At 52.8% G+C, this 27,908-nt stretch overlaps 5 protein-coding genes and 1 long non-coding RNA gene across 6 annotated transcripts; 1 reads left to right on the top strand and 5 right to left on the bottom strand.

Annotated features, from left to right (window-relative positions):
- Nucleotides 1-820: 820 nt before the first annotated feature.
- Nucleotides 821-2,367, bottom strand: LOC149274966 (uncharacterized). Its single transcript, XR_016279413.1, has 3 exons — nucleotides 2,259-2,367; nucleotides 2,041-2,136; nucleotides 821-862 (listed from the first exon to the last, which is right to left on the bottom strand). It is a non-coding gene; the product is annotated as an uncharacterized LOC149274966 (long non-coding RNA).
- Nucleotides 2,368-3,531: 1,164 nt separating this feature from the next.
- On the top strand, nucleotides 3,532-27,908 carry LOC149274961 (uncharacterized). Its single transcript, XM_089505054.1, has 8 exons — nucleotides 3,532-3,641; nucleotides 8,038-8,151; nucleotides 12,552-12,665; nucleotides 17,064-17,177; nucleotides 19,579-19,662; nucleotides 24,240-24,278; nucleotides 25,422-25,487; nucleotides 27,830-27,908. Exons 1-8 carry the CDS (start codon nucleotides 3,594-3,596, stop codon nucleotides 27,851-27,853), a joined length of 603 nt encoding a protein of 200 aa, XP_089361180.1. The 5' UTR covers nucleotides 3,532-3,593; the 3' UTR covers nucleotides 27,854-27,908.
- LOC149274965 (beta-enolase-like) lies at nucleotides 3,648-6,878 on the bottom strand. Its single transcript, XM_089505063.1, has 6 exons — nucleotides 6,769-6,878; nucleotides 6,551-6,646; nucleotides 5,314-5,372; nucleotides 4,304-4,373; nucleotides 4,011-4,205; nucleotides 3,648-3,733 (listed from the first exon to the last, which is right to left on the bottom strand). Exons 1-6 carry the CDS (start codon nucleotides 6,851-6,853, stop codon nucleotides 3,648-3,650), a joined length of 591 nt encoding a protein of 196 aa, XP_089361189.1. The 5' UTR covers nucleotides 6,854-6,878.
- LOC149274964 (beta-enolase-like) lies at nucleotides 8,158-11,392 on the bottom strand. The gene is made up of 6 exons (XM_089505062.1): nucleotides 11,283-11,392; nucleotides 11,065-11,160; nucleotides 9,825-9,883; nucleotides 8,815-8,884; nucleotides 8,522-8,716; nucleotides 8,158-8,243 (listed from the first exon to the last, which is right to left on the bottom strand). Exons 1-6 carry the CDS (start codon nucleotides 11,365-11,367, stop codon nucleotides 8,158-8,160), a joined length of 591 nt encoding a protein of 196 aa, XP_089361188.1. The 5' UTR covers nucleotides 11,368-11,392.
- Nucleotides 12,672-15,904, bottom strand: LOC149274963 (beta-enolase-like). Its single transcript, XM_089505061.1, has 6 exons — nucleotides 15,795-15,904; nucleotides 15,577-15,672; nucleotides 14,337-14,395; nucleotides 13,327-13,396; nucleotides 13,034-13,228; nucleotides 12,672-12,757 (listed from the first exon to the last, which is right to left on the bottom strand). The coding sequence occupies exons 1-6, from the start codon at nucleotides 15,877-15,879 to the stop codon at nucleotides 12,672-12,674; spliced, it is 591 nt and encodes a 196-aa protein (XP_089361187.1). The 5' UTR covers nucleotides 15,880-15,904.
- Nucleotides 25,927-27,615, bottom strand: LOC149274962 (beta-enolase-like). The gene is made up of 5 exons (XM_089505056.1): nucleotides 27,419-27,615; nucleotides 26,798-26,999; nucleotides 26,551-26,659; nucleotides 26,357-26,415; nucleotides 25,927-26,202 (listed from the first exon to the last, which is right to left on the bottom strand). The coding sequence occupies exons 1-5, from the start codon at nucleotides 27,552-27,554 to the stop codon at nucleotides 26,133-26,135; spliced, it is 576 nt and encodes a 191-aa protein (XP_089361182.1). The 5' UTR covers nucleotides 27,555-27,615; the 3' UTR covers nucleotides 25,927-26,132.

The raw sequence follows: 27,908 nt of genomic DNA, 5'->3' as shown, positions 1-27,908 counted from the left end.
GACTTCTAGTCCTTCCAAAAATAAGGAATTTCCTGAGTTCTGTAATCTTATACCCTCAAGTAGCTCCTTCATTCCAGCCTTGCATGAGCTTCCCAGCCGCCAGGGAGGCTCTCCTGGCACGACCATCGGCCCACCCATCAGCACCTCCATTTTAAGTTTGGGCCCCAGACTGAGGGAGGATGCTCCCCTCTTGCCCCCAAATGCATGGCCTGCCTGGGGGCTGAGGTCTTCTGGAGGGCCCCCTGTGTCCAACCTGGCAGGGACGGCATGCCAATGCAGACAGCATTCTCTGTTGGAACTCCTTGGGACGGGTGGTCTCTTCAGCTGTATAAGTCTATGATTCTATGATTCTAATCTGAAGTGTATCATAGCAACATAGAAAGACATTCTTTGCCGTAAAAATGGCGAGTGGCAGAGGATACGAAAGAGGAAGGATGTTTTACGTCCTTTCTGACGGATCTAGAGCGTATAAGCCAAAATTTCCAAGGAAACTTTCTCCGATACGTCAGACTGGTGTAACTTCAAAGGTTGGTAATCATTCTGAGTTTCAAGGTCTCCCGCTCTGCAATGCTAGAACTGTGAGCATTGAAGGGAAAATAGACATAGACAAACTGTAAGAGGCTTCTGTTCTCCTCTGTGAGAATAAACGGGTGGGACATGGAAAATGTGGCCATCAAAATGGCCACGTGGTCATTTGATGAGTGGATCTGTGGTATCCGCTCAACCAGAATTTGCCAGTGTGCAAATCGACCTCCACCGTAGGGTTCCCCCGAGAGTCGAGGCTCTCACGGGCAAGGATCTTCTGGATGGACATGGCTGGGGGCGATGGTCTTGTTGATGTACTCCACGGCTTTCAACACCCCTATATAGACAGACAGATGGAGGGAGGGAGGAGTGGGTGGATGGATGGGTGGATGAAGGGGAGCAATGGCAGCCCCTTCCCACGGTCACAGTCCTGCCCAAGGACCAGCTTCTATCCTGGCCGGGGGGGGGGGGGGCACAGAAGGACTGAAACAGGGTGAATGAGCCAGAAGGTGGACTTAGTGGGCCAACTGGGAGATGTCAGAGACTCCCTGATCAAAACAAGTGGCAGAGAGTGAGGCAGACAGAGCCAGTGGGGCAGATTTGAGGAGAGGGAGATGGTGGGAAGCAGGAGCATCCCACAGAAATGGGGAGGGCACCTGGCCAGGACTCCCTGGCCTTATCCAAAGGCCCCAGCCACCATGGGGAAGCCAGAGATGGTGAGGTTTGGTGGGGAGGAGGCTTGCCTCTTCCTGGAGACAAGCTGTGCTCCAGAGTCAGACAAGGAGGGGTCCTCCAAGTGTTCCCCCACCACCACCCCCAAGATTTAAACAAAGCCCTTCCTAAAGCCACTCATGAGAGCCACTGCTACACAATCCAGCAACCAAGAGGGCCACAAGCCTGTTCCCCATTTCCAGAGATGTACCTTTGGAGCAGGGGAAAGGAGGGCATTGCACCCCCATAAGGATTCTTCCCTCCCCAGAGAAATCTCCCACCAGTTCCCCACATCTCCAGCACTGCAGCACTGTGGAACTTCAGCTGAGCCTTGAGAACCACCATGGAGGCATGCAAAGAAAGGCAAAGGGTTTCCAAGGGGATGCAAAGGTGGCAAGGAGAAGAGGCGTTCCAGGTGGGAAGGAGTTTCAAGGTCTCCCGCTCTGCAATGCTAGAACTGTGAGCATTGAAGGGAAATTACATAGTGGCAGTTGGGGGGGGGGGAGCAAAGCTCTTATGGGGGGCTAATGTGCTCCTTTGGCTTCCCCACAGCTATACCCCTGAGTGAGGTTTCTTTTGAGGAGAAAGGAAGGAGTTTGTTCATGCTGCAGCCTCTCTTTGCCAGCACTCAGGCACCTACATTTCCAAGAAAGGCCCCCTCCTGGTCCCAGGGCCCTTTCCTCTCATCGTCCTCCTCCTCCAACCTGACCTCTGACCCTGGTGCAGCCCAGCCCACCCCCCACCCGGGGCATCTGCCAGGAAGCCCTTCCATGCAGCCCATCAGGTGGGTCTGGACCCTCTCACCTTTGCCCAGGTAGCGGGCCTTGTCTCCATCCCGGAGTTCCAGGGCCTCATAGATGCCGGTGGAGGCGCCACTGGGCACGGCTGCCCGGAAGCGGCCTGGCAGGGAGAGAAAAGGGTCAACGGGGCACCTTGACTGACCTCCAAGGAAACAAACAGATTTCCACCCACCCCTTAAAACCAGGAGGACAAAACCCACATGCTCTCTGGCCTGCACTCACCTTTGCCAGTGTGCAAATCGACCTCCACCGTAGGATTCCCCCGAGAGTCGAGGATCTCACGGGCAAGGATCTTCTGGATGGACATGGCTGTGGAAGGAGGGGAGAGGTCAGCAGGGTGACCCACTGCTCCTGGTGGTCAGACTCAACAGAGACCCCAAAGGAACCAGGCCCACCCACTTGCCACCCATGCCCTGGCCCTGGCCCTGCCCTGGAGTGTGCAGGGATCCGTGGCTGAGGAGGGCACCTGGCTGGAAGGCCCACGGCACATGGGCCCAAGATTAAGACTGGGGCTGCCAGGCACAAGGGGCCCAGCAAAGGCCTCCTTGTTTGTCTGGCATCCCATCCGAATGTGAGCAGGGACATTCTGAGTGGCCGCTGGGAGGGAGCTGCCCTGTGGGATGAGAGGGGAAAGGAAGGGGTAGAATCATAGAATCGAATCATAGAGTTGGAAGAGACCCCAAGGGCCATCCAGTCCAATGCCGTTCTGCCATGCAGGAACTCACAATCAAAGCATCCCCAATGACAGATGGCAATCCATTCCTGGCACTCAGTGAGGGAGGGCTGCAACCCAAGCCCCCACCTCATTACCTCTCCTCAGGGACAACTTGTGCTTCATGGAGGAAGGACCCCTGGGTCTCATGTGGGGAGAAAAGTGTGGTTTAAATGAAAGAGATGGAAATGAGGAATCTCCTTCCCTGCGCTCCGCTCTTTGCCCTCCCTTCCTTTGCCTCGTTGGCTTTGAAAGTGGGCTGGCTAGTGGCCACCCCCTCACATCCATATGGCAGCAGCAAATTCCGCGCACTGATTGTGCCTGAGGTGTGCAAATGCCAAGACTGCTTCCTTTTTTGCCCATCCTGAACCAACGTCAGCTTTGCTGGGCAACCGGCCCATTTGGACGCCCCTCTGTAATCCTGACCTTCAACACACCTGGAATTCCTTCCCCCTCGGAGCCTCATCTCGACCCTACTAATCTATTTTTAACAGGAGAGGGATACTGAACAGATGCCAACTTCACCCACTCTTTTGAACCTTGTCTTTTTGGTGTGTGTTTTATATATCTTCAGCAGTGTGGCAAAGGGATACTCGGTTAGAAAGCCCTCCGCCTTCCAGGGATTAGGTCCCTTCTCAAGGATCCTGAGGCTGGTCTGTCCTGACCACCATCTTGAGGGGGACCTCTTCTTCCATTGCAGACAATACAACCTCCATTCCTTCTCCTTTATTTCAGTTTGTCTATCTTTAATGCAATGATTTAATACGAATATGTTTCAGGTGGAAGTGGATAGCTGCATCACCACTGAGGAACGTGGGGAATTGTATGACAAGCATCCAAGGAACATGATGTCTTTGGTTCAGCGCCGGGAACAACTCCGTTCAGTATCTGAGGTAAGTTCAAGATTGGCCTCCTTGAAGTTGGTGGCCCCCACGGGCAAGATCATGAACTCCTGCATTGCCAGCTTGTTCCCAACGTTGAAGGCCTGGGGAGTTTGGGGGAAGGAAAGTGTTATGATCCAGTGCCAAGCTGGTGGTTTCCCATTCAATGCCTCCCAATGCCCTCGTGCCCTGCTTTGGGGGTGCTTCCCCCATCTGCTGGCCTCCTCCATCCTTCCTGGGAAGACACCTTTGCTGACAGGCAGGACACAGCCTGCTCCCTCTGTAGCCCCCCCCCCCAAAAGCCCAAGGCCTTGGTTGCCCTCTCCTTTGAGGAACCAGGGCCCAGCCCCTCCTGTTCCAAGACCCAGGCCCCTTCCCCACCTTCCCCTGTGCCCTTCCCCTGTGTAAACACCCCCATCTCAAGCACTGCAAAGTCACTCACAGGGACAGGCAGGATGAGCTCCTTATTCCCAACCAGGTCAGCAATGTGGCGATAGAGGGGGACCCCCTTCTCGGCCGCACCAGCCTTACAAACAGCCAGGGAGACCCCCAGGATGGCGTTGGCCCCAAACTTGGCTGTGAGAAGGAAAGGCAGAATAAAAGTGAGGCACCGGGGGCCAGCATGGCCCAGGGGTCCCTTCCCTCCCCTTCCTCCCAAGAAAGGCTCTGCTTACACTTGTTCTCTGTCCCGTCCAAGTCAATCATGATTTTGTCAATCTTCTCCTGCTCAACGACACTGATTTTCTAGCAGAGGGGAGAGAAAAGGAGCGGAGGTCTGTCAGTCGGTCTGTCTATCTCTGGGTTTTATTTTCCAGAAAAAGCCAAATCCCAGCTTGCGGCTTAAATCTGTCACAAAACTTGGAAACCTGCTGAGATTCATATTTTGTGCTTGAAATTCAGAACTAGGGAAATTGAAAATCAGTCCAAAGAGTTGTTGATGCAAGAGATACGATGAGAAATGTTGACTAGCCATGGCAAATTCAATTTTCTTGATCCATTCTCCCCCTCCATTAATAGACCAAGGACTGGATGCTGTCTGGTATTTTCAGCATGGAGCGCATGGGGGATGTCTGCTGGACTTCTCTTCCCCAGGTGCTTTCTGGCCGCACCTCTCTCCCCTTCCCCCACAACACCCCACAGAAGGACCTACCCCTGGGAGCCTGGTCTACCCCCTCCTCCTCCTGCTCCCATGTGCTGCCCACATCCTTCTGCCAAACAAGTGGCATTCCAAGAGAGACCTAGCTGCATCTCAGACATTACATAGAGGCAGAACTCCCCTCATTAACAAGTGAAGGGGCTTCTGAGCATGTGATGAGCACCATTTCCCAGCCATAGACAAACTGTAAGAGGCTTCTGTTCTCCTCTGTGAGAATAAACGGGTGGGACATGGAAAATGTGGCCATCAAAATGGCCACGTGGTCATTTGATGAGTGGATCTGTGGTATCCGCTCAACCAGAATCCCTGCTCTGTACTCGTTTGGAGGAGTTGGTCTGGTTTGGCCTGAGCCACTGTGACCTATTGTGTCCTGGAGAGGACCTGCTTGTGGGCTGGTGATGGGGAGATGTCAGATGGGTTCCCAAGATGGGGAAGAAGGGCACCCAGGGAGCCTCGTACATGTCCTGTTCCCTCCCACCCCCCCACTTATCCCAGCCGCTGCGGGGTCCCTCCCCCCCCGAAGCTCACCTTTTCAATCAGGGCTGGGGCGATGGTCTTGTTGATGTACTCCACGGCTTTCAACACCCCTATATAGACAGACAGATGGAGGGAGGGAGGAGTGGGTGGATGGATGGGTGGATGAAGGGGAGCAATGGCAGCCCCTTCCCACGGTCACAGTCCTGCCCAAGGACCAGCTTCTATCCTGGCCGGGGGGGGGGGGGCACAGAAGGACTGAAACAGGGTGAATGAGCCAGAAGGTGGACTTAGTGGGCCAACTGGGAGATGTCAGAGACTCCCTGATCAAAACAAGTGGCAGAGAGTGAGGCAGACAGAGCCAGTGGGGCAGATTTGAGGAGAGGGAGATGGTGGGAAGCAGGAGCATCCCACAGAAATGGGGAGGGCACCTGGCCAGGACTCCCTGGCCTTATCCAAAGGCCCCAGCCACCATGGGGAAGCCAGAGATGGTGAGGTTTGGTGGGGAGGAGGCTTGCCTCTTCCTGGAGACAAGCTGTGCTCCAGAGTCAGACAAGGAGGGGTCCTCCAAGTGTTCCCCCACCACCACCCCCAAGATTTAAACAAAGCCCTTCCTAAAGCCACTCATGAGAGCCACTGCTACACAATCCAGCAACCAAGAGGGCCACAAGCCTGTTCCCCATTTCCAGAGATGTACCTTTGGAGCAGGGGAAAGGAGGGCATTGCACCCCCATAAGGATTCTTCCCTCCCCAGAGAAATCTCCCACCAGTTCCCCACATCTCCAGCACTGCAGCACTGTGGAACTTCAGCTGAGCCTTGAGAACCACCATGGAGGCATGCAAAGAAAGGCAAAGGGTTTCCAAGGGGATGCAAAGGTGGCAAGGAGAAGAGGCGTTCCAGGTGGGAAGGAGTTTCAAGGTCTCCCGCTCTGCAATGCTAGAACTGTGAGCATTGAAGGGAAATTACATAGTGGCAGTTGGGGGGGGGGGGAGCAAAGCTCTTATGGGGGGCTAATGTGCTCCTTTGGCTTCCCCACAGCTATACCCCTGAGTGAGGTTTCTTTTGAGGAGAAAGGAAGGAGTTTGTTCATGCTGCAGCCTCTCTTTGCCAGCACTCAGGCACCTACATTTCCAAGAAAGGCCCCCTCCTGGTCCCAGGGCCCTTTCCTCTCATCGTCCTCCTCCTCCAACCTGACCTCTGACCCTGGTGCAGCCCAGCCCACCCCCCACCCGGGGCATCTGCCAGGAAGCCCTTCCATGCAGCCCATCAGGTGGGTCTGGACCCTCTCACCTTTGCCCAGGTAGCGGGCCTTGTCTCCATCCCGGAGTTCCAGGGCCTCATAGATGCCGGTGGAGGCGCCACTGGGCACGGCTGCCCGGAAGCGGCCTGGCAGGGAGAGAAAAGGGTCAACGGGGCACCTTGACTGACCTCCAAGGAAACAAACAGATTTCCACCCACCCCTTAAAACCAGGAGGACAAAACCCACATGCTCTCTGGCCTGCACTCACCTTTGCCAGTGTGCAAATCGACCTCCACCGTAGGATTCCCCCGAGAGTCGAGGATCTCACGGGCAAGGATCTTCTGGATGGACATGGCTGTGGAAGGAGGGGAGAGGTCAGCAGGGTGACCCACTGCTCCTGGTGGTCAGACTCAACAGAGACCCCAAAGGAACCAGGCCCACCCACTTGCCACCCATGCCCTGGCCCTGGCCCTGCCCTGGAGTGTGCAGGGATCCGTGGCTGAGGAGGGCACCTGGCTGGAAGGCCCACGGCACATGGGCCCAAGATTAAGACTGGGGCTGCCAGGCACAAGGGGCCCAGCAAAGGCCTCCTTGTTTGTCTGGCATCCCATCCGAATGTGAGCAGGGACATTCTGAGTGGCCGCTGGGAGGGAGCTGCCCTGTGGGATGAGAGGGGAAAGGAAGGGGTAGAATCATAGAATCGAATCATAGAGTTGGAAGAGACCCCAAGGGCCATCCAGTCCAATGCCGTTCTGCCATGCAGGAACTCACAATCAAAGCATCCCCAATGACAGATGGCAATCCATTCCTGGCACTCAGTGAGGGAGGGCTGCAACCCAAGCCCCCACCTCATTACCTCTCCTCAGGGACAACTTGTGCTTCATGGAGGAAGGACCCCTGGGTCTCATGTGGGGAGAAAAGTGTGGTTTAAATGAAAGAGATGGAAATGAGGAATCTCCTTCCCTGCGCTCCGCTCTTTGCCCTCCCTTCCTTTGCCTCGTTGGCTTTGAAAGTGGGCTGGCTAGTGGCCACCCCCTCACATCCATATGGCAGCAGCAAATTCCGCGCACTGATTGTGCCTGAGGTGTGCAAATGCCAAGACTGCTTCCTTTTTTGCCCATCCTGAACCAACGTCAGCTTTGCTGGGCAACCGGCCCATTTGGACGCCCCTCTGTAATCCTGACCTTCAACACACCTGGAATTCCTTCCCCCTCGGAGCCTCATCTCGACCCTACTAATCTATTTTTAACAGGAGAGGGATACTGAACAGATGCCAACTTCACCCACTCTTTTGAACCTTGTCTTTTTGGTGTGTGTTTTATATATCCTCAGCAGTGTGGCAAAGGGATACTCGGTTAGAAAGCCCTCCGCCTTCCAGGGATTAGGTCCCTTCTCAAGGATCCTGAGGCTGGTCTGTCCTGACCACCATCTTGAGGGGGACCTCTTCTTCCATTGCAGACAATACAACCTCCATTCCTTCTCCTTTATTTCAGTTTGTCTATCTTTAATGCAATGATTTAATACGAATATGTTTCAGGTGGAAGTGGATAGCTGCATCACCACTGAGGAACGTGGGGAATTGTATGACAAGCATCCAAGGAACATGATGTCTTTGGTTCAGCGCCGGGAACAACTCCGTTCAGTATCTGAGGTAAGTTCAAGATTGGCCTCCTTGAAGTTGGTGGCCCCCACGGGCAAGATCATGAACTCCTGCATTGCCAGCTTGTTCCCAACGTTGAAGGCCTGGGGAGTTTGGGGGAAGGAAAGTGTTATGATCCAGTGCCAAGCTGGTGGTTTCCCATTCAATGCCTCCCAATGCCCTCGTGCCCTGCTTTGGGGGTGCTTCCCCCATCTGCTGGCCTCCTCCATCCTTCCTGGGAAGACACCTTTGCTGACAGGCAGGACACAGCCTGCTCCCTCTGTAGCCCCCCCCCCCCAAAAGCCCAAGGCCTTGGTTGCCCTCTCCTTTGAGGAACCAGGGCCCAGCCCCTCCTGTTCCAAGACCCAGGCCCCTTCCCCACCTTCCCCTGTGCCCTTCCCCTGTGTAAACACCCCCATCTCAAGCACTGCAAAGTCACTCACAGGGACAGGCAGGATGAGCTCCTTATTCCCGACCAGGTCAGCAATGTGGCGATAGAGGGGGACCCCCTTCTCGGCCGCACCAGCCTTACAAACAGCCAGGGAGACCCCCAGGATGGCGTTGGCCCCAAACTTGGCTGTGAGAAGGAAAGGCAGAATAAAAGTGAGGCACCGGGGGCCAGCATGGCCCAGGGGTCCCTTCCCTCCCCTTCCTCCCAAGAAAGGCTCTGCTTACACTTGTTCTCTGTCCCGTCCAAGTCAATCATGATTTTGTCAATCTTCTCCTGCTCAACGACACTGATTTTCTAGCAGAGGGGAGAGAAAAGGAGCGGAGGTCTGTCAGTCGGTCTGTCTATCTCTGGGTTTTATTTTCCAGAAAAAGCCAAATCCCAGCTTGCGGCTTAAATCTGTCACAAAACTTGGAAACCTGCTGAGATTCATATTTTGTGCTTGAAATTCAGAACTAGGGAAATTGAAAATCAGTCCAAAGAGTTGTTGATGCAAGAGATACGATGAGAAATGTTGACTAGCCATGGCAAATTCAATTTTCTTGATCCATTCTCCCCCTCCATTAATAGACCAAGGACTGGATGCTGTCTGGTATTTTCAGCATGGAGTGCATGGGGGATGTCTGCTGGACTTCTCTTCCCCAGGTGCTTTCTGGCCGCACCTCTCTCCCCTTCCCCCACAACACCCCACAGAAGGACCTACCCCTGGGAGCCTGGTCTACCCCCTCCTCCTCCTGCTCCCATGTGCTGCCCACATCCTTCTGCCAAACAAGTGGCATTCCAAGAGAGACCTAGCTGCATCTCAGACATTACATAGAGGCAGAACTCCCCTCATTAACAAGTGAAGGGGCTTCTGAGCATGTGATGAGCACCATTTCCCAGCCATAGACAAACTGTAAGAGGCTTCTGTTCTCCTCTGTGAGAATAAACGGGTGGGACATGGAAAATGTGGCCATCAAAATGGCCACGTGGTCATTTGATGAGTGGATCTGTGGTATCCGCTCAACCAGAATCCCTGCTCTGTACTCGTTTGGAGGAGTTGGTCTGGTTTGGCCTGAGCCACTGTGACCTATTGTGTCCTGGAGAGGACCTGCTTGTGGGCTGGTGATGGGGAGATGTCAGATGGGTTCCCAAGATGGGGAAGAAGGGCACCCAGGGAGCCTCGTACATGTCCTGTTCCCTCCCACCCCCCCACTTATCCCAGCCGCTGCGGGGTCCCTCCCCCCCCGAAGCTCACCTTTTCAATCAGGGCTGGGGCGATGGTCTTGTTGATGTACTCCACGGCTTTCAACACCCCTATATAGACAGACAGATGGAGGGAGGGAGGAGTGGGTGGATGGATGGGTGGATGAAGGGGAGCAATGGCAGCCCCTTCCCACGGTCACAGTCCTGCCCAAGGACCAGCTTCTATCCTGGCCGGGGGGGGGGGGGGGCACAGAAGGACTGAAACAGGGTGAATGAGCCAGAAGGTGGACTTAGTGGGCCAACTGGGAGATGTCAGAGACTCCCTGATCAAAACAAGTGGCAGAGAGTGAGGCAGACAGAGCCAGTGGGGCAGATTTGAGGAGAGGGAGATGGTGGGAAGCAGGAGCATCCCACAGAAATGGGGAGGGCACCTGGCCAGGACTCCCTGGCCTTATCCAAAGGCCCCAGCCACCATGGGGAAGCCAGAGATGGTGAGGTTTGGTGGGGAGGAGGCTTGCCTCTTCCTGGAGACAAGCTGTGCTCCAGAGTCAGACAAGGAGGGGTCCTCCAAGTGTTCCCCCACCACCACCCCCAAGATTTAAACAAAGCCCTTCCTAAAGCCACTCATGAGAGCCACTGCTACACAATCCAGCAACCAAGAGGGCCACAAGCCTGTTCCCCATTTCCAGAGATGTACCTTTGGAGCAGGGGAAAGGAGGGCATTGCACCCCCATAAGGATTCTTCCCTCCCCAGAGAAATCTCCCACCAGTTCCCCACATCTCCAGCACTGCAGCACTGTGGAACTTCAGCTGAGCCTTGAGAACCACCATGGAGGCATGCAAAGAAAGGCAAAGGGTTTCCAAGGGGATGCAAAGGTGGCAAGGAGAAGAGGCGTTCCAGGTGGGAAGGAGTTTCAAGGTCTCCCGCTCTGCAATGCTAGAACTGTGAGCATTGAAGGGAAATTACATAGTGGCAGTTGGGGGGGGGGGGGAGCAAAGCTCTTATGGGGGGCTAATGTGCTCCTTTGGCTTCCCCACAGCTATACCCCTGAGTGAGGTTTCTTTTGAGGAGAAAGGAAGGAGTTTGTTCATGCTGCAGCCTCTCTTTGCCAGCACTCAGGCACCTACATTTCCAAGAAAGGCCCCCTCCTGGTCCCAGGGCCCTTTCCTCTCATCGTCCTCCTCCTCCAACCTGACCTCTGACCCTGGTGCAGCCCAGCCCACCCCCCACCCGGGGCATCTGCCAGGAAGCCCTTCCATGCAGCCCATCAGGTGGGTCTGGACCCTCTCACCTTTGCCCAGGTAGCGGGCCTTGTCTCCATCCCGGAGTTCCAGGGCCTCATAGATGCCGGTGGAGGCGCCACTGGGCACGGCTGCCCGGAAGCGGCCTGGCAGGGAGAGAAAAGGGTCAACGGGGCACCTTGACTGACCTCCAAGGAAACAAACAGATTTCCACCCACCCCTTAAAACCAGGAGGACAAAACCCACATGCTCTCTGGCCTGCACTCACCTTTGCCAGTGTGCAAATCGACCTCCACCGTAGGATTCCCCCGAGAGTCGAGGATCTCACGGGCAAGGATCTTCTGGATGGACATGGCTGTGGAAGGAGGGGAGAGGTCAGCAGGGTGACCCACTGCTCCTGGTGGTCAGACTCAACAGAGACCCCAAAGGAACCAGGCCCACCCACTTGCCACCCATGCCCTGGCCCTGGCCCTGCCCTGGAGTGTGCAGGGATCCGTGGCTGAGGAGGGCACCTGGCTGGAAGGCCCACGGCACATGGGCCCAAGATTAAGACTGGGGCTGCCAGGCACAAGGGGCCCAGCAAAGGCCTCCTTGTTTGTCTGGCATCCCATCCGAATGTGAGCAGGGACATTCTGAGTGGCCGCTGGGAGGGAGCTGCCCTGTGGGATGAGAGGGGAAAGGAAGGGGTAGAATCATAGAATCGAATCATAGAGTTGGAAGAGACCCCAAGGGCCATCCAGTCCAATGCCGTTCTGCCATGCAGGAACTCACAATCAAAGCATCCCCAATGACAGATGGCAATCCATTCCTGGCACTCAGTGAGGGAGGGCTGCAACCCAAGCCCCCACCTCATTACCTCTCCTCAGGGACAACTTGTGCTTCATGGAGGAAGGACCCCTGGGTCTCATGTGGGGAGAAAAGTGTGGTTTAAATGAAAGAGATGGAAATGAGGAATCTCCTTCCCTGCGCTCCGCTCTTTGCCCTCCCTTCCTTTGCCTCGTTGGCTTTGAAAGTGGGCTGGCTAGTGGCCACCCCCTCACATCCATATGGCAGCAGCAAATTCCGCGCACTGATTGTGCCTGAGGTGTGCAAATGCCAAGACTGCTTCCTTTTTTGCCCATCCTGAACCAACGTCAGCTTTGCTGGGCAACCGGCCCATTTGGACGCCCCTCTGTAATCCTGACCTTCAACACACCTGGAATTCCTTCCCCCTCGGAGCCTCATCTCGACCCTACTAATCTATTTTTAACAGGAGAGGGATACTGAACAGATGCCAACTTCACCCACTCTTTTGAACCTTGTCTTTTTGGTGTGTGTTTTATATATCCTCAGCAGTGTGGCAAAGGGATACTCGGTTAGAAAGCCCTCCGCCTTCCAGGGATTAGGTCCCTTCTCAAGGATCCTGAGGCTGGTCTGTCCTGACCACCATCTTGAGGGGGACCTCTTCTTCCATTGCAGACAATACAACCTCCATTCCTTCTCCTTTATTTCAGTTTGTCTATCTTTAATGCAATGATTTAATACGAATATGTTTCAGGTGGAAGTGGATAGCTGCATCACCACTGAGGAACGTGGGGAATTGTATGACAAGCATCCAAGGAACATGATGTCTTTGGTTCAGCGCCGGGAACAACTCCGTTCAGTATCTGAGGTAAGTTCAAGATTGGCCTCCTTGAAGTTGGTGGCCCCCACGGGCAAGATCATGAACTCCTGCATTGCCAGCTTGTTCCCAACGTTGAAGGCCTGGGGAGTTTGGGGGAAGGAAAGTGTTATGATCCAGTGCCAAGCTGGTGGTTTCCCATTCAATGCCTCCCAATGCCCTCGTGCCCTGCTTTGGGGGTGCTTCCCCCATCTGCTGGCCTCCTCCATCCTTCCTGGGAAGACACCTTTGCTGACAGGCAGGACACAGCCTGCTCCCTCTGTAGCCCCCCCCCCAAAAGCCCAAGGCCTTGGTTGCCCTCTCCTTTGAGGAACCAGGGCCCAGCCCCTCCTGTTCCAAGACCCAGGCCCCTTCCCCACCTTCCCCTGTGCCCTTCCCCTGTGTAAACACCCCCATCTCAAGCACTGCAAAGTCACTCACAGGGACAGGCAGGATGAGCTCCTTATTCCCGACCAGGTCAGCAATGTGGCGATAGAGGGGGACCCCCTTCTCGGCCGCACCAGCCTTACAAACAGCCAGGGAGACCCCCAGGATGGCGTTGGCCCCAAACTTGGCTGTGAGAAGGAAAGGCAGAATAAAAGTGAGGCACCGGGGGCCAGCATGGCCCAGGGGTCCCTTCCCTCCCCTTCCTCCCAAGAAAGGCTCTGCTTACACTTGTTCTCTGTCCCGTCCAAGTCAATCATGATTTTGTCAATCTTCTCCTGCTCAACGACACTGATTTTCTAGCAGAGGGGAGAGAAAAGGAGCGGAGGTCTGTCAGTCGGTCTGTCTATCTCTGGGTTTTATTTTCCAGAAAAAGCCAAATCCCAGCTTGCGGCTTAAATCTGTCACAAAACTTGGAAACCTGCTGAGATTCATATTTTGTGCTTGAAATTCAGAACTAGGGAAATTGAAAATCAGTCCAAAGAGTTGTTGATGCAAGAGATACGATGAGAAATGTTGACTAGCCATGGCAAATTCAATTTTCTTGATCCATTCTCCCCCTCCATTAATAGACCAAGGACTGGATGCTGTCTGGTATTTTCAGCATGGAGTGCATGGGGGATGTCTGCTGGACTTCTCTTCCCCAGGTGCTTTCTGGCCGCACCTCTCTCCCCTTCCCCCACAACACCCCACAGAAGGACCTACCCCTGGGAGCCTGGTCTACCCCCTCCTCCTCCTGCTCCCATGTGCTGCCCACATCCTTCTGCCAAACAAGTGGCATTCCAAGAGAGACCTAGCTGCATCTCAGACATTACATAGAGGCAGAACTCCCCTCATTAACAAGTGAAGGGGCTTCTGAGCATGTGATGAGCACCATTTCCCAGCCATAGACAAACTGTAAGAGGCTTCTGTTCTCCTCTGTGAGAATAAACGGGTGGGACATGGAAAATGTGGCCATCAAAATGGCCACGTGGTCATTTGATGAGTGGATCTGTGGTATCCGCTCAACCAGAATCCCTGCTCTGTACTCGTTTGGAGGAGTTGGTCTGGTTTGGCCTGAGCCACTGTGACCTATTGTGTCCTGGAGAGGACCTGCTTGTGGGCTGGTGATGGGGAGATGTCAGATGGGTTCCCAAGATGGGGAAGAAGGGCACCCAGGGAGCCTCGTACATGTCCTGTTCCCTCCCACCCCCCCACTTATCCCAGCCGCTGCGGGGTCCCTCCCCCCCCGAAGCTCACCTTTTCAATCAGGGCTGGGGCGATGGTCTTGTTGATGTACTCCACGGCTTTCAACACCCCTATATAGACAGACAGATGGAGGGAGGGAGGAGTGGGTGGATGGATGGGTGGATGAAGGGGAGCAATGGCAGCCCCTTCCCACGGTCACAGTCCTGCCCAAGGACCAGCTTCTATCCTGGCCGGGGGGGGGGGGGGGGGCACAGAAGGACTGAAACAGGGTGAATGAGCCAGAAGGTGGACTTAGTGGGCCAACTGGGAGATGTCAGAGACTCCCTGATCAAAACAAGTGGCAGAGAGTGAGGCAGACAGAGCCAGTGGGGCAGATTTGAGGAGAGGGAGATGGTGGGAAGCAGGAGCATCCCACAGAAATGGGGAGGGCACCTGGCCAGGACTCCCTGGCCTTATCCAAAGGCCCCAGCCACCATGGGGAAGCCAGAGATGGTGAGGTTTGGTGGGGAGGAGGCTTGCCTCTTCCTGGAGACAAGCTGTGCTCCAGAGTCAGACAAGGAGGGGTCCTCCAAGTGTTCCCCCACCACCACCCCCAAGATTTAAACAAAGCCCTTCCTAAAGCCACTCATGAGAGCCACTGCTACACAATCCAGCAACCAAGAGGGCCACAAGCCTGTTCCCCATTTCCAGAGATGTACCTTTGGAGCAGGGGAAAGGAGGGCATTGCACCCCCATAAGGATTCTTCCCTCCCCAGAGAAATCTCCCACCAGTTCCCCACATCTCCAGCACTGCAGCACTGTGGAACTTCAGCTGAGCCTTGAGAACCACCATGGAGGCATGCAAAGAAAGGCAAAGGGTTTCCAAGGGGATGCAAAGGTGGCAAGGAGAAGAGGCGTTCCAGGTGGGAAGGAGTTTCAAGGTCTCCCGCTCTGCAATGCTAGAACTGTGAGCATTGAAGGGAAATTACATAGTGGCAGTTGGGGGGGGGGGAGCAAAGCTCTTATGGGGGGCTAATGTGCTCCTTTGGCTTCCCCACAGCTATACCCCTGAGTGAGGTTTCTTTTGAGGAGAAAGGAAGGAGTTTGTTCATGCTGCAGCCTCTCTTTGCCAGCACTCAGGCACCTACATTTCCAAGAAAGGCCCCCTCCTGGTCCCAGGGCCCTTTCCTCTCATCGTCCTCCTCCTCCAACCTGACCTCTGACCCTGGTGCAGCCCAGCCCACCCCCCACCCGGGGCATCTGCCAGGAAGCCCTTCCATGCAGCCCATCAGGTGGGTCTGGACCCTCTCACCTTTGCCCAGGTAGCGGGCCTTGTCTCCATCCCGGAGTTCCAGGGCCTCATAGATGCCGGTGGAGGCGCCACTGGGCACGGCTGCCCGGAAGCGGCCTGGCAGGGAGAGAAAAGGGTCAACGGGGCACCTTGACTGACCTCCAAGGAAACAAACAGATTTCCACCCACCCCTTAAAACCAGGAGGACAAAACCCACATGCTCTCTGGCCTGCACTCACCTTTGCCAGTGTGCAAATCGACCTCCACCGTAGGATTCCCCCGAGAGTCGAGGATCTCACGGGCAAGGATCTTCTGGATGGACATGGCTGTGGAAGGAGGGGAGAGGTCAGCAGGGTGACCCACTGCTCCTGGTGGTCAGACTCAACAGAGACCCCAAAGGAACCAGGCCCACCCACTTGCCACCCATGCCCTGGCCCTGGCCCTGCCCTGGAGTGTGCAGGGATCCGTGGCTGAGGAGGGCACCTGGCTGGAAGGCCCACGGCACATGGGCCCAAGATTAAGACTGGGGCTGCCAGGCACAAGGGGCCCAGCAAAGGCCTCCTTGTTTGTCTGGCATCCCATCCGAATGTGAGCAGGGACATTCTGAGTGGCCGCTGGGAGGGAGCTGCCCTGTGGGATGAGAGGGGAAAGGAAGGGGTAGAATCATAGAATCGAATCATAGAGTTGGAAGAGACCCCAAGGGCCATCCAGTCCAATGCCGTTCTGCCATGCAGGAACTCACAATCAAAGCATCCCCAATGACAGATGGCAATCCATTCCTGGCACTCAGTGAGGGAGGGCTGCAACCCAAGCCCCCACCTCATTACCTCTCCTCAGGGACAACTTGTGCTTCATGGAGGAAGGACCCCTGGGTCTCATGTGGGGAGAAAAGTGTGGTTTAAATGAAAGAGATGGAAATGAGGAATCTCCTTCCCTGCGCTCCGCTCTTTGCCCTCCCTTCCTTTGCCTCGTTGGCTTTGAAAGTGGGCTGGCTAGTGGCCACCCCCTCACATCCATATGGCAGCAGCAAATTCCGCGCACTGATTGTGCCTGAGGTGTGCAAATGCCAAGACTGCTTCCTTTTTTGCCCATCCTGAACCAACGTCAGCTTTGCTGGGCAACCGGCCCATTTGGACGCCCCTCTGTAATCCTGACCTTCAACACACCTGGAATTCCTTCCCCCTCGGAGCCTCATCTCGACCCTACTAATCTATTTTTAACAGGAGAGGGATACTGAACAGATGCCAACTTCACCCACTCTTTTGAACCTTGTCTTTTTGGTGTGTGTTTTATATATCCTCAGCAGTGTGGCAAAGGGATACTCGGTTAGAAAGCCCTCCGCCTTCCAGGGATTAGGTCCCTTCTCAAGGATCCTGAGGCTGGTCTGTCCTGACCACCATCTTGAGGGGGACCTCTTCTTCCATTGCAGACAATACAACCTCCATTCCTTCTCCTTTATTTCAGTTTGTCTATCTTTAATGCAATGATTTAATACGAATATGTTTCAGGTGGAAGTGGATAGCTGCATCACCACTGAGGAACGTGGGGAATTGTATGACAAGCATCCAAGGAACATGATGTCTTTGGTTCAGCGCCGGGAACAACTCCGTTCAGTATCTGAGGTAAGTTCAAGATTGGCCTCCTTGAAGTTGGTGGCCCCCACGGGCAAGATCATGAACTCCTGCATTGCCAGCTTGTTCCCAACGTTGAAGGCCTGGGGAGTTTGGGGGAAGGAAAGTGTTATGATCCAGTGCCAAGCTGGTGGTTTCCCATTCAATGCCTCCCAATGCCCTCGTGCCCTGCTTTGGGGGTGCTTCCCCCATCTGCTGGCCTCCTCCATCCTTCCTGGGAAGACACCTTTGCTGACAGGCAGGACACAGCCTGCTCCCTCTGTAGCCCCCCCCCCCCAAAAGCCCAAGGCCTTGGTTGCCCTCTCCTTTGAGGAACCAGGGCCCAGCCCCTCCTGTTCCAAGACCCAGGCCCCTTCCCCACCTTCCCCTGTGCCCTTCCCCTGTGTAAACACCCCCATCTCAAGCACTGCAAAGTCACTCACAGGGACAGGCAGGATGAGCTCCTTATTCCCGACCAGGTCAGCAATGTGGCGATAGAGGGGGACCCCCTTCTCGGCCGCACCAGCCTTACAAACAGCCAGGGAGACCCCCAGGATGGCGTTGGCCCCAAACTTGGCTGTGAGAAGGAAAGGCAGAATAAAAGTGAGGCACCGGGGGCCAGCATGGCCCAGGGGTCCCTTCCCTCCCCTTCCTCCCAAGAAAGGCTCTGCTTACACTTGTTCTCTGTCCCGTCCAAGTCAATCATGATTTTGTCAATCTTCTCCTGCTCAACGACACTGATTTTCTAGCAGAGGGGAGAGAAAAGGAGCGGAGGTCTGTCAGTCGGTCTGTCTATCTCTGGGTTTTATTTTCCAGAAAAAGCCAAATCCCAGCTTGCGGCTTAAATCTGTCACAAAACTTGGAAACCTGCTGAGATTCATATTTTGTGCTTGAAATTCAGAACTAGGGAAATTGAAAATCAGTCCAAAGAGTTGTTGATGCAAGAGATACGATGAGAAATGTTGACTAGCCATGGCAAATTCAATTTTCTTGATCCATTCTCCCCCTCCATTAATAGACCAAGGACTGGATGCTGTCTGGTATTTTCAGCATGGAGCGCATGGGGGATGTCTGCTGGACTTCTCTTCCCCAGGTGCTTTCTGGCCGCACCTCTCTCCCCTTCCCCCACAACACCCCACAGAAGGACCTACCCCTGGGAGCCTGGTCTACCCCCTCCTCCTCCTGCTCCCATGTGCTGCCCACATCCTTCTGCCAAACAAGTGGCATTCCAAGAGAGACCTAGCTGCATCTCAGACATTACATAGAGGCAGAACTCCCCTCATTAACAAGTGAAGGGGCTTCTGAGCATGTGATGAGCACCATTTCCCAGCCATAGACAAACTGTAAGAGGCTTCTGTTCTCCTCTGTGAGAATAAACGGGTGGGACATGGAAAATGTGGCCATCAAAATGGCCACGTGGTCATTTGATGAGTGGATCTGTGGTATCCGCTCAACCAGAATCCCTGCTCTGTACTCGTTTGGAGGAGTTGGTCTGGTTTGGCCTGAGCCACTGTGACCTATTGTGTCCTGGAGAGGACCTGCTTGTGGGCTGGTGATGGGGAGATGTCAGATGGGTTCCCAAGATGGGGAAGAAGGGCACCCAGTGAGCCTCATACATGTCCTGTATATATTGATGTGTGTGTGTGTGTGTGTGTATGCACATGTATGATTTCACATGCTCTGTTCATACCTTGGCATGTATGTGTATGTATATAATATTGTAACTAAATTTTCTCTGTGTGTGTTTGTGTGTGTGTATATATAACACAGAGAGCTATGTATTCCCTGGATCTGTGTGGATCTGTGTGACTGTGTGTGTGTGTGTGTGTATACACACATATATATATATATGGAGATATATATGATTACATTAACTCTAGACCACAAGAGTCATTCAACCCTGCATTTAAATCAAAGCATCTCATTAACAGATGGCCATCCAGCCTCTGCTTAAAGACCTCCAAGGAAGGAGACTCCACTCCGAGGGAGTTTGTTCCACTGTTGAACAGCCCTTACTCTCAGGAAGTTCTTCCTAATGTTGAGGTGGAATCTCTTTTCCTGCAGCTTGCATCCATTGCTCCATTGTGTCCTAGTCTCTGGAGCAGCTGAAAACAAGCTTGCTCCCTCCTCAATATGACATCCCTTCAATTATTTAAACAGGGCTATCATATCACCTCTTAACCTTCTCTTCTCCAGGCGAAACATCCCCAGCTCCCTGAGTCGTTTATGATTTCCAGACTTTTCAGATGCTAGGACCGAGCAATGTCAGGGGTGCTTTGATTTGGATTTCCTGCATGGCAGAATGGGATTGGACTGGATGGCCCTTGCAGTCTCTTCCAACTATGATTCTATGATTCTAAGCATTTAATGTAGTTTTAAGCCATTATAATAAAATGTGAACCTTCTTTTTTAGGTTGCAAGCTTGACAGCTGAAAACGAATCTCTGAGGAACCATGTGATTCATCTGAAAAGACTGATCAGAGACTTGATTCAAAAGGTAATAGTATTTTCATGGCCAGCATCCTTGGGGGGAGTGGACAGAAGCCTAATTCTCTTTAAGTGCTGGGTGAGGCATTCTAGTTCACCTTTTCCAAGAGGAAAGCTGGTTTTCTCTCTCCATGTGCTTTGGTGAGATCTGACCTTTTTAAACTTGGGATATTGTTGTAGATCTTGGGGGGAGTGGACAGAAGCCTAATTCTCTTTAAGTCCTGGGTGAGGCATGCGCCTAACGGCGCGCGAATTATTTATTTTTATTTTTTAAAAAATTGTTATATAGTCAAGGAGGGTTTGGAGTAAATAGAAGCTGGCCTGGGAACATTGTTAGAGGGGGCCCTTTAACCTTCCACATTTTCTTTTCCCTTTTCCTTAAGGGGCTTGTGGCTATTTCTGCTCAGAGGAAGTGAGTCAGAGACTTGGCTCTGAAAGGAGCTAGTCTACATAACTATAAGGCCAGTGAATTGAACTCAAGGACAGAGTTTGGGGACAAAGGCCAAGCCATCAGGGGGTCTTTACACTGGTGTTTAGCAGGGGAAACCCACAGTTTTGTTCAGAGCTTCCTTAAGACTTCTCAATATGGACACTGAATGCCCTACTGCAGTCACCTGCAACACCTGTGGGATGTTTGTCTTCTTGCCTAGGGATATGGGGAACTTTACCTGCCCCAAGTGCAAGTTGGTAGCCCTCTTAGAAGAGAAAGTACAGCAGCTGGAGGCCCAGGTCGCTACACTTCAGCATCTTAGGGAGCAAGAGGTTTTTCTGACCAGAAGAGACCAGATGGTCCTGGACAGGAAAGACACAGAGGAAGTTGCTGGGGAGGAGGAGGTCACTTCACACACAACAGAAGGAGATAGTTGAAGGAAGGTCACACACAGAAGTAGGGAAACCAGGGAACATTCTGTAAGCTTACAGCTACAGAATCGATTTCAATCTCTCTCTGCTATCAGGGATGATGAGGAACAGCAACAGGGACAGACCTCAGGGACAGAACAGGGGACCCAGAAAGCTCCACCAAAGGGAACGGCCGCTGCTAAGCCTCGGAGGAGGCGTGTGGTGGTCATCGGGGACTCTTTGCTGAGAGGCACTGAAGCAGTGGTTTGTGGGCCTGACAAGATGTCTTGGGAGGTGTGCTGTCTCCCTGGGGCAAAGATCCGTGATGTGACAGAGAGGCTGACAAGACTTGTCAAGCCTACTGACCATTATCCCTTTCTTTTGGTCCATGTGGGAACCAATGATACTGCAAGGCATAGCCTTCAGAATATCATAAGGGATTATGAGGCTTTGGGTAGGAAGCTGAAAGAGGTGGATGCACAGGTTGTCATCTCCTCTCTTCTCCCAGTCGAAGGGCATGGTCCAGGAAGGGAGAAGAAACTGGCTCCGCAGATGGTGTCGCCAAGAACGATTTGGATTCTTGGACCATGGGCTGCAGTTCCATGAGGAGGGACTTCTGGCAAGGGATGGGTTGCATCTCACGCCAGTTGGCAGAAACGTTTTTGCCAATAGCCTCAAGAATTTGATCAGGAGGGCTTTAAACTGAGTTATGTGGGGGAGGGAGACAGTATTCGGGAAGGCAAAAGGGCTGGAGAAGATAGTCAAACTGACAGGGAACAAGACAAACAGTGCAAGGACCCAACAGTGGGAGGCAAAGGAACTTGCACAGGCAGCAAGTAAAGGGAACACATGGTCTTAGATGCCTCTACACTAATGCACAGAGTATGGGAAATAAGCACGATGAACTCGAACTCCTAGTACAACAAAGCAAATATGATATAACAGGCATCACTGAAACCTGGTGGGATGAGTCTCATGATTGGAAAGTGGAAATAGAGGGGTATAACCTTTTTAAGAGAAACAGGCCAAACAGGAAAGGAGGAGGAATAGCACTATATGTCAGAGATATTTACACCAGTGAAGAGATCCTGGACATCAATCCTGGAAGCCAGGTGGAGAGCATCTGGATAAGAATCAAAGGGGAGGGAAACAACAAGGGTGTTATGGTGGGAGTCTACTACAGACCCCCCAATCAAATGGAGGAATTGGATGATGCCTTTCTAGAACAGGTGACCACACACTCAGAAAGGAGAGATGTAGTAGTGATGGGTGACTTCAACTACCCTGATATTTGCTGGAAGTCAAACTCAGCCAAATCCTCAAGGCCTAGTAAATTCCTCACTTGCCTGGAAGACAATTTCATGGTCCAAAAGGTGGAAGAGGCAACAAGGGGGTCAGCTATTTTAGATCTGATCCTAACCAACAAGGATGACTTGGTTAATGGGGTGCAAGTGGTGGGATCCTTAGGTGGAAGTGACCATGTTCTCCTGGAGTTTGTTGTACAATGGAAAGGAGAAGCCTGGCAGAGTCAGACACGCATCCTAGACTTTAGGAGAGCGGATTTCAGTAAACTTAGAGAAATACTGGGGGCGATCCCATGGTCAACTATAGTAAAAGAGAAGGGCGCTCAAGATGGATGGGAGTTTCTCAAAAGGGAGATACTGAAGGCACAATTTCAAACAGTTCCAGTGAGAAAGAAAAACGGGAGAAGTCTCAAGAAACAAGGATGGATGACTAAGGAACTTTCAACGGAGATGAGTTTGAAACGGAAGATGTATAAGAAATGGAAAAAGGAGGAAATCACGAAAAAGGAATTCAAAGAAATAGCAGGCATTTGTAGGGTAAAGTCAGAAAAGCTAAAGCGCAGAATGAACTCAGTCTTTCCAGAGAGGTTAAGAACAATAAAAAGGGCTTTTTTGGATATGTCCGCAGCAAAAGGAAGAAGAAGGAAACGGTAGGGCCACTGCATGGAGAAGATGGCAAAATGCTAACAGAAGACAGAGAAAAGGCAGAATTACTCAAGACCTTCTTTGCCTCCGTCTTCTCAGAAAAGGCAAAGGGGCTCAACCTGAGGATAATGGAGCAGAGGACAGAATAGGGGCATTTCAGCTCAGAATAAGTAAAGAGATAGTAGAGGAATACCTTATTAATCTAAATGAATTTAAGTCTCCGGGACCAGATGAACTCCATCCAAGGATATTAAAAGAGCTGGCAAATGTAATATCGGAGCCATTGGCAATAATAGTCTTTGAGGACTCCTGGAGAACAGGAGAAGTCCCAGCCGACTGGAGGAGGGCAAACGTTGTCCCCATCTTCAAAAAGGGGAAGAAAGGGGATCCCAACAATCACCATCCAGTTAGTCTGAGATCAATCCCAGGAAAGATTCTGGAGCAGATCATTAAACAGAGAGTCTGTGAACATCTAGAAGGCAATGCTATCATCACAAAAAGTCAACACGGGTTTCAGAGAAAGAAGTCATGCCAGACAAACCTGATCTCCTTCTTTGATAAAAAATCACCAGCTTGAAAGATGAAGGGAATGCTGTGGATGCAGTATATCTTGATTTCAGTAAGGCCTTTGACAAGGTTTCCCATGACATTCTTGCAAACAAGCTTGGAAAAGGTGGGCTAGACAAGGCAACTGTTAAGTGGATTTGTAACTGGTTGACCGGACGAACCCAAAGGGTGCTCAGCAGTGGCACCTTTTCGTCCTGGAGAGAAGTGACCAGTGGGGTCCCACAGGGCTCTGTCCTGGGCCCAGTGCTATTCAACATCTTTATCAATGACTTGGAGGACAAAATTGGGAGCATACTTATCAAATTTGCAGATGACACCAAATTAGGGGGAATAGGTAATACTCCAGAGGACAAGATCAAAATTCAAAATGACCTGAATAGACTAGAAAGCTGGGCCACAGCTAACAAAATGAACTTCAACAGGGAGAAATGTAAGGTACTGCACTTAGGGCAGAAAAATAAAATGCACAGATATAGGATGGGAGACACCTGGCTTAAGGAGACAACATGGGAAAGGGACCTAGGAGTCCAAGTAGACCACAAGTTGAACATGAGTCAACAGTGCGATGCAGCAGCTAACAAGGCCAATGCGATATTAGGGTGCATTAATAGAAGTATAGTGTCTAGATCAAGGGAAGTAATAGTGCCACTGTATTCTGCTCTGGTCAGGCCCCACCTGGAATATTGAGTCCAGTTCTGGGCACCACAATTCAAAAAGGACATTGAGAAACTGGAGCCATGGGTCCAAAGGAGGGCGACTAAAATGGTGAAGGGCCTGGAAACCTTGCCCTATGAGGAATGACTTAGGGAGCTGGGGATATTTAGCCTGGAGAAAAGAAGGTTAAGGGGTGATATGATAGCTCTGTTTAAATATTGGAAGGGATGTCATATTGAGGAGAGAGCAAGCTTGTTTTCTGCTGCTCCAGAGAATAGGACCCGGAGCAACGGATGCAAGCTGCAGGAAAGGAGATTCCACCTCAACATTAGGAAGAACTTCCTGAGAGTAAGGGCTGTTCAACAGTGGAACAAACTCCCTCAGAGTGTAGTGGAGTCTCCTTCCTTGGAGGTCTTTAAACAGAGGCTGGATGGCCATCTGTCGGGGATGCTTTGATTGTGATTTCCTGCATGGCAGAATGGGGTTGGACTGGATGGCCCTTGAGGTCTCTTCCAACTCTATGATTCTATGATTCTATGAGTTTTATACCTGACGTGTATTTCAATCTCATACACAGCCTACCTTTGATACCAAAAATCCCGAAGATGTGAATTGTGTAAGTACACTATCCTTTCCTTTCCAGACTGACTGCTTTGCCCTACTTAACTCACTGCTTCTTGCCTGCAAGGACGTAGTTAAGGGGGAGGGGTTTCAGGGGTCCGGACCCCCCCCTCAAGAGGAAGAGAGAAAAGGTGCTTGTTGGCGCATGCGCGCACACACGCATGCACACCCCCAATGCAACACTAGGGAGAGCGCCACTTGCTCTCCTCTCGGCTTCAGGAGGAGCAGAAGTGGCGCCCTGGCCCCTGACGTTTGTTTGGGACTGTGCTCGTAGCACCTTTCCTCTCCTCCGGACACTTCCCTTTCAGGATTCTGAAATTGGGAGTCCCAATGTAGCCCCCCTTTGCCTCTGGCTGCCCCCTCCTTGCCTCTGTCGCCTTGACCCCTTCAAGCAGCCGAAGCCCCTCAGACTGTTGACCCCAGGGTCTCTCTGGCGCAACCTTTGTGACAGCAGCAGTGGGGTCATCACGGCCATCACACTCACACAGAGCCCACTCCCATGGGTTGCCATGGGGGGGGGGCTGATGAAGGCTTGTCCCTTGAGAGGCCATATCCCCCCCAAAAGGACCCCTAAGTCCTGGGCCACCAGCATCCCCCACTCCCCAAATCTACCAATCCCCTCCATCTCTTCCACTTTGGCCAACAGCCCCCACCCCATTTGTCCCCCCCAGCCAATATTTTATTGACCATTGGCCATACTTCTTTTCCCCTTCTCCAGAGATGACCCCCTGCCACCAAGGCCACTCTTGGGCTCACCAGGCCAACATTTGGAGGTCTCCTGGAAGGTCCCCCAATCCCTAGTTTAACCAAGATACTTGAACCCCCAGCCTTTATTAATTCCAGTAGGGAAGGAGGAAAGTCCAGCTCATCTTCTCTCTCATATAGGCCTCTCTCCCCCTCAAGATGGTGGTCGGAAGGAGGGCTCTTTGTCTTCAGGCAAGGCCTGTTGTTGCTGGCCTGCCTCTCTCTCTCTCTCAAGATGGTGGTCGGAAGGAGGGCTTTTTTCTTCTTCCAGACTGATGTTCTTAACAGAACATCTGTGTGTGGGGCAGATCATATGGGGAGATGCAGGCCCAAGCTAGATATGGTTATTAAGCTGTTATAATAAAATGTAACATTTCTTTCTTATCTTGCAAAGGTTAATAAGGATTTGCATCGCCGCATCCAAAACCTAGAAGATGTCATAAGGGATCTTCTAGATAAGGTAATGTAATGGCATCCATACTTTTGTGGGGGTTTTCGGGCACATCTTACGGACATTTCGCAAGCAGCATCTCTGGCTGGCATTTTTATAGAATACTTTGCCTGGAAAAAGTGTGTTTCTTCTTCGTGGTCTCTGCGAATCATACAAATGGGTTTCACTGCACCTGCGCAGTGCTGTTTGGAAACCTCCACTGACAAGTGGTGGTTTCCCATTCTGCACTGGCAGAAGGGGGTTGGACTAGTTGGCTCTCAGGATCCCTCCCACTCTGTGGCTCCATGCAGGACTCCTTCCACACATGCATGACTTTCTGAGGTCTGAAGCTGTCCCTGTCTGGTTCCCTGAAAGTGAGGACAAGAGCAGGCACTGCTGACCTTTGTGGGCCTTTTAGACGGTGCGCACACCCCACACCCTGCACTAAAGGTAACAGGAGACACAAAGGGAGGTTCTGGTGCAGCTGCCTTTTTATTCAGCCCCCCTAGATGGCATTTGGAGAGGCTCCACAGGTGTACAGTGAGTATGTTCCCATAACAGCCTGAACGAGGGTGAGATTCGGATGGCCCCCAGAGCTGTTCTTGGGGGTGCAAGGCAGGAAGAAGGTTGGGTGATCAGTATCTCCTCCTTCCTTTGGAGGCCGGAGCCTGGGTCTTACTTGGCCAGAGGGTTCCGGAATTTGCACCCAGCAAATTGGGCGTTATTTCCCAGCTCTTCCTCAATCCTGCAAAACAAGAAGACAGGCAGCTGTTCTTAGGCCCAGCCCAGCAGAGGGTTCAGGGTGATGAATGTACAGTTTGGGGGCTTTCCCCCCTCCTCAGCAGCCCCCTGCAAGCCCTGGCTGGAGGGGAGGGGAGGGCTTTTTAAGGACTGCTCACCTCATCAGCTGGTTGTACTTGGCCAGACGCTCCGACCGGCAAGGGGCTCCGGTTTTGATCTATAAAAGAGCACCCAAAGTATTATAAAACCTTGCCCAGTGAGTGGGAGAAGGTGCACTATGAATTAATATGACCAGCAAAGAGAAGGTGCATTAGGATGGTCCCTTGGCTCCAGGTGAACAGTAGCCTCTCACCTGTCCTGTGCAGAGCCCCACCACCAGGTCAGCGATGAAAGTGTCCTCCGTCTCCCCGGAGCGGTGGCTCACCATGACCCCCCAGCCGTTGCTCTGGGCCAGTTTGCAGCTGTGAAAGGGAGCAGGAGAAGCCATCGGAGGGGGCATCAGGAGTACCCCTCCCAGGAGCACACCTCCAAGCCTCCCCAGGCGAGGTGGGCCCACTTGAGAGGCCCCACGTCCCTCTGCCACCCGGCCGGTCACTCACGCCTGGATGGACTCTGTGACAGAGCCGATCTGGTTGACCTTGAGGAGGAGGCAGTTGCAGGCCTTCTGCTCCACGGCCTTCTGGATGCGCTTGGGGTTGGTGACTGTCAGGTCGTCCCCCACAATCTGAATCTGCACCTGGGTCAGGAACTTCTTCCATGTTTCCCAGTCGTCCTGGTCAAAGGGGTCCTCAATGGAAACAACTGGCAGGAGTGAGTGGGGAAGAGTTTAAAAGGTAGCACGTCGTAATGGTCCCTCCCTGGCCTGCTCTGTCCTGGATCCAAACATTGCTTTGAGAGGCAGAGGAGGGCCCCAGGGAGCCTCGGGCATGGGAAGAGTGCTCCTGGCCATATACAGAGTGCTCCCCCACATGGCTGTCAGGTGTCTTTGAGGAAGGCTTGCAGTGCATGAGTCAGGACTGCAAGGCAGGGTTGAGTGCTGTGGGTCTGCTCTGGGTTACAGGCTGAACATTAGAAGCAGGTCTCAAGTGCTGAGCCCTGTGTTCAAAAAGGCCCAGTGGCTTGGAAAGTACTTTTAATGTTCAGAGCTGAAAACGCTGCCTGCAAAGCTGGGTGGGATGAGCGGAGCGTCGGGGTCTCCCTCCCTCAGCCATCCCACTCACCAGGATAGTTCTTGATGAAGCTCTGGTAAAGCTCCCCCAGCTTCTCCCCAGAGATGTAGCGGTTTGGGTCGTCGGGGGACTTGAAGTCCAGGTCATATTTGCCCTTCCGGAAGAACTCAGAGGCTGCCACATCCATGCCAATGACCACCTTGTCTGGGTAGCCAGCCTTCGCAATGGCGGTCTTCAGCAGCTCCAGGGCTGGGGGGGAGGAGAAAAGGAGGGTAAATGAGGAGGGGGCACATGAGTGCCAAGGGCCAGCCCACACTCCCCAGAAACAGCAGTGGCAGCAGTGCTTTTACATTGGATTGGACTTTTTGTGATTGAACTCACAATCAAAGCATTCCCAATGACAGATGGCAATCCATTCCTGGCATTTTTCTAATTTTATTCTTATTATTTTATTTTTTTTAGGAATTTCACTCGGAGACGTCATAAAAAAATTGATTATAAAATACCTTTTGTCTCCCGCAAGCCACAAAGGACTCTGGAA

Source organism: Sceloporus occidentalis, unplaced genomic scaffold (assembly GCF_023333645.1).
Source record: "Sceloporus occidentalis isolate IW3139 unplaced genomic scaffold, rSceOcc1.0.p SCAF_307, whole genome shotgun sequence".
Classification (NCBI taxonomy): Eukaryota; Metazoa; Chordata; class Lepidosauria; order Squamata; family Phrynosomatidae; genus Sceloporus; species Sceloporus occidentalis.
The sequence above is the reverse complement of the archived record's forward strand: the minus strand, read 5'-3'. Positions and strand labels throughout refer to the sequence as shown.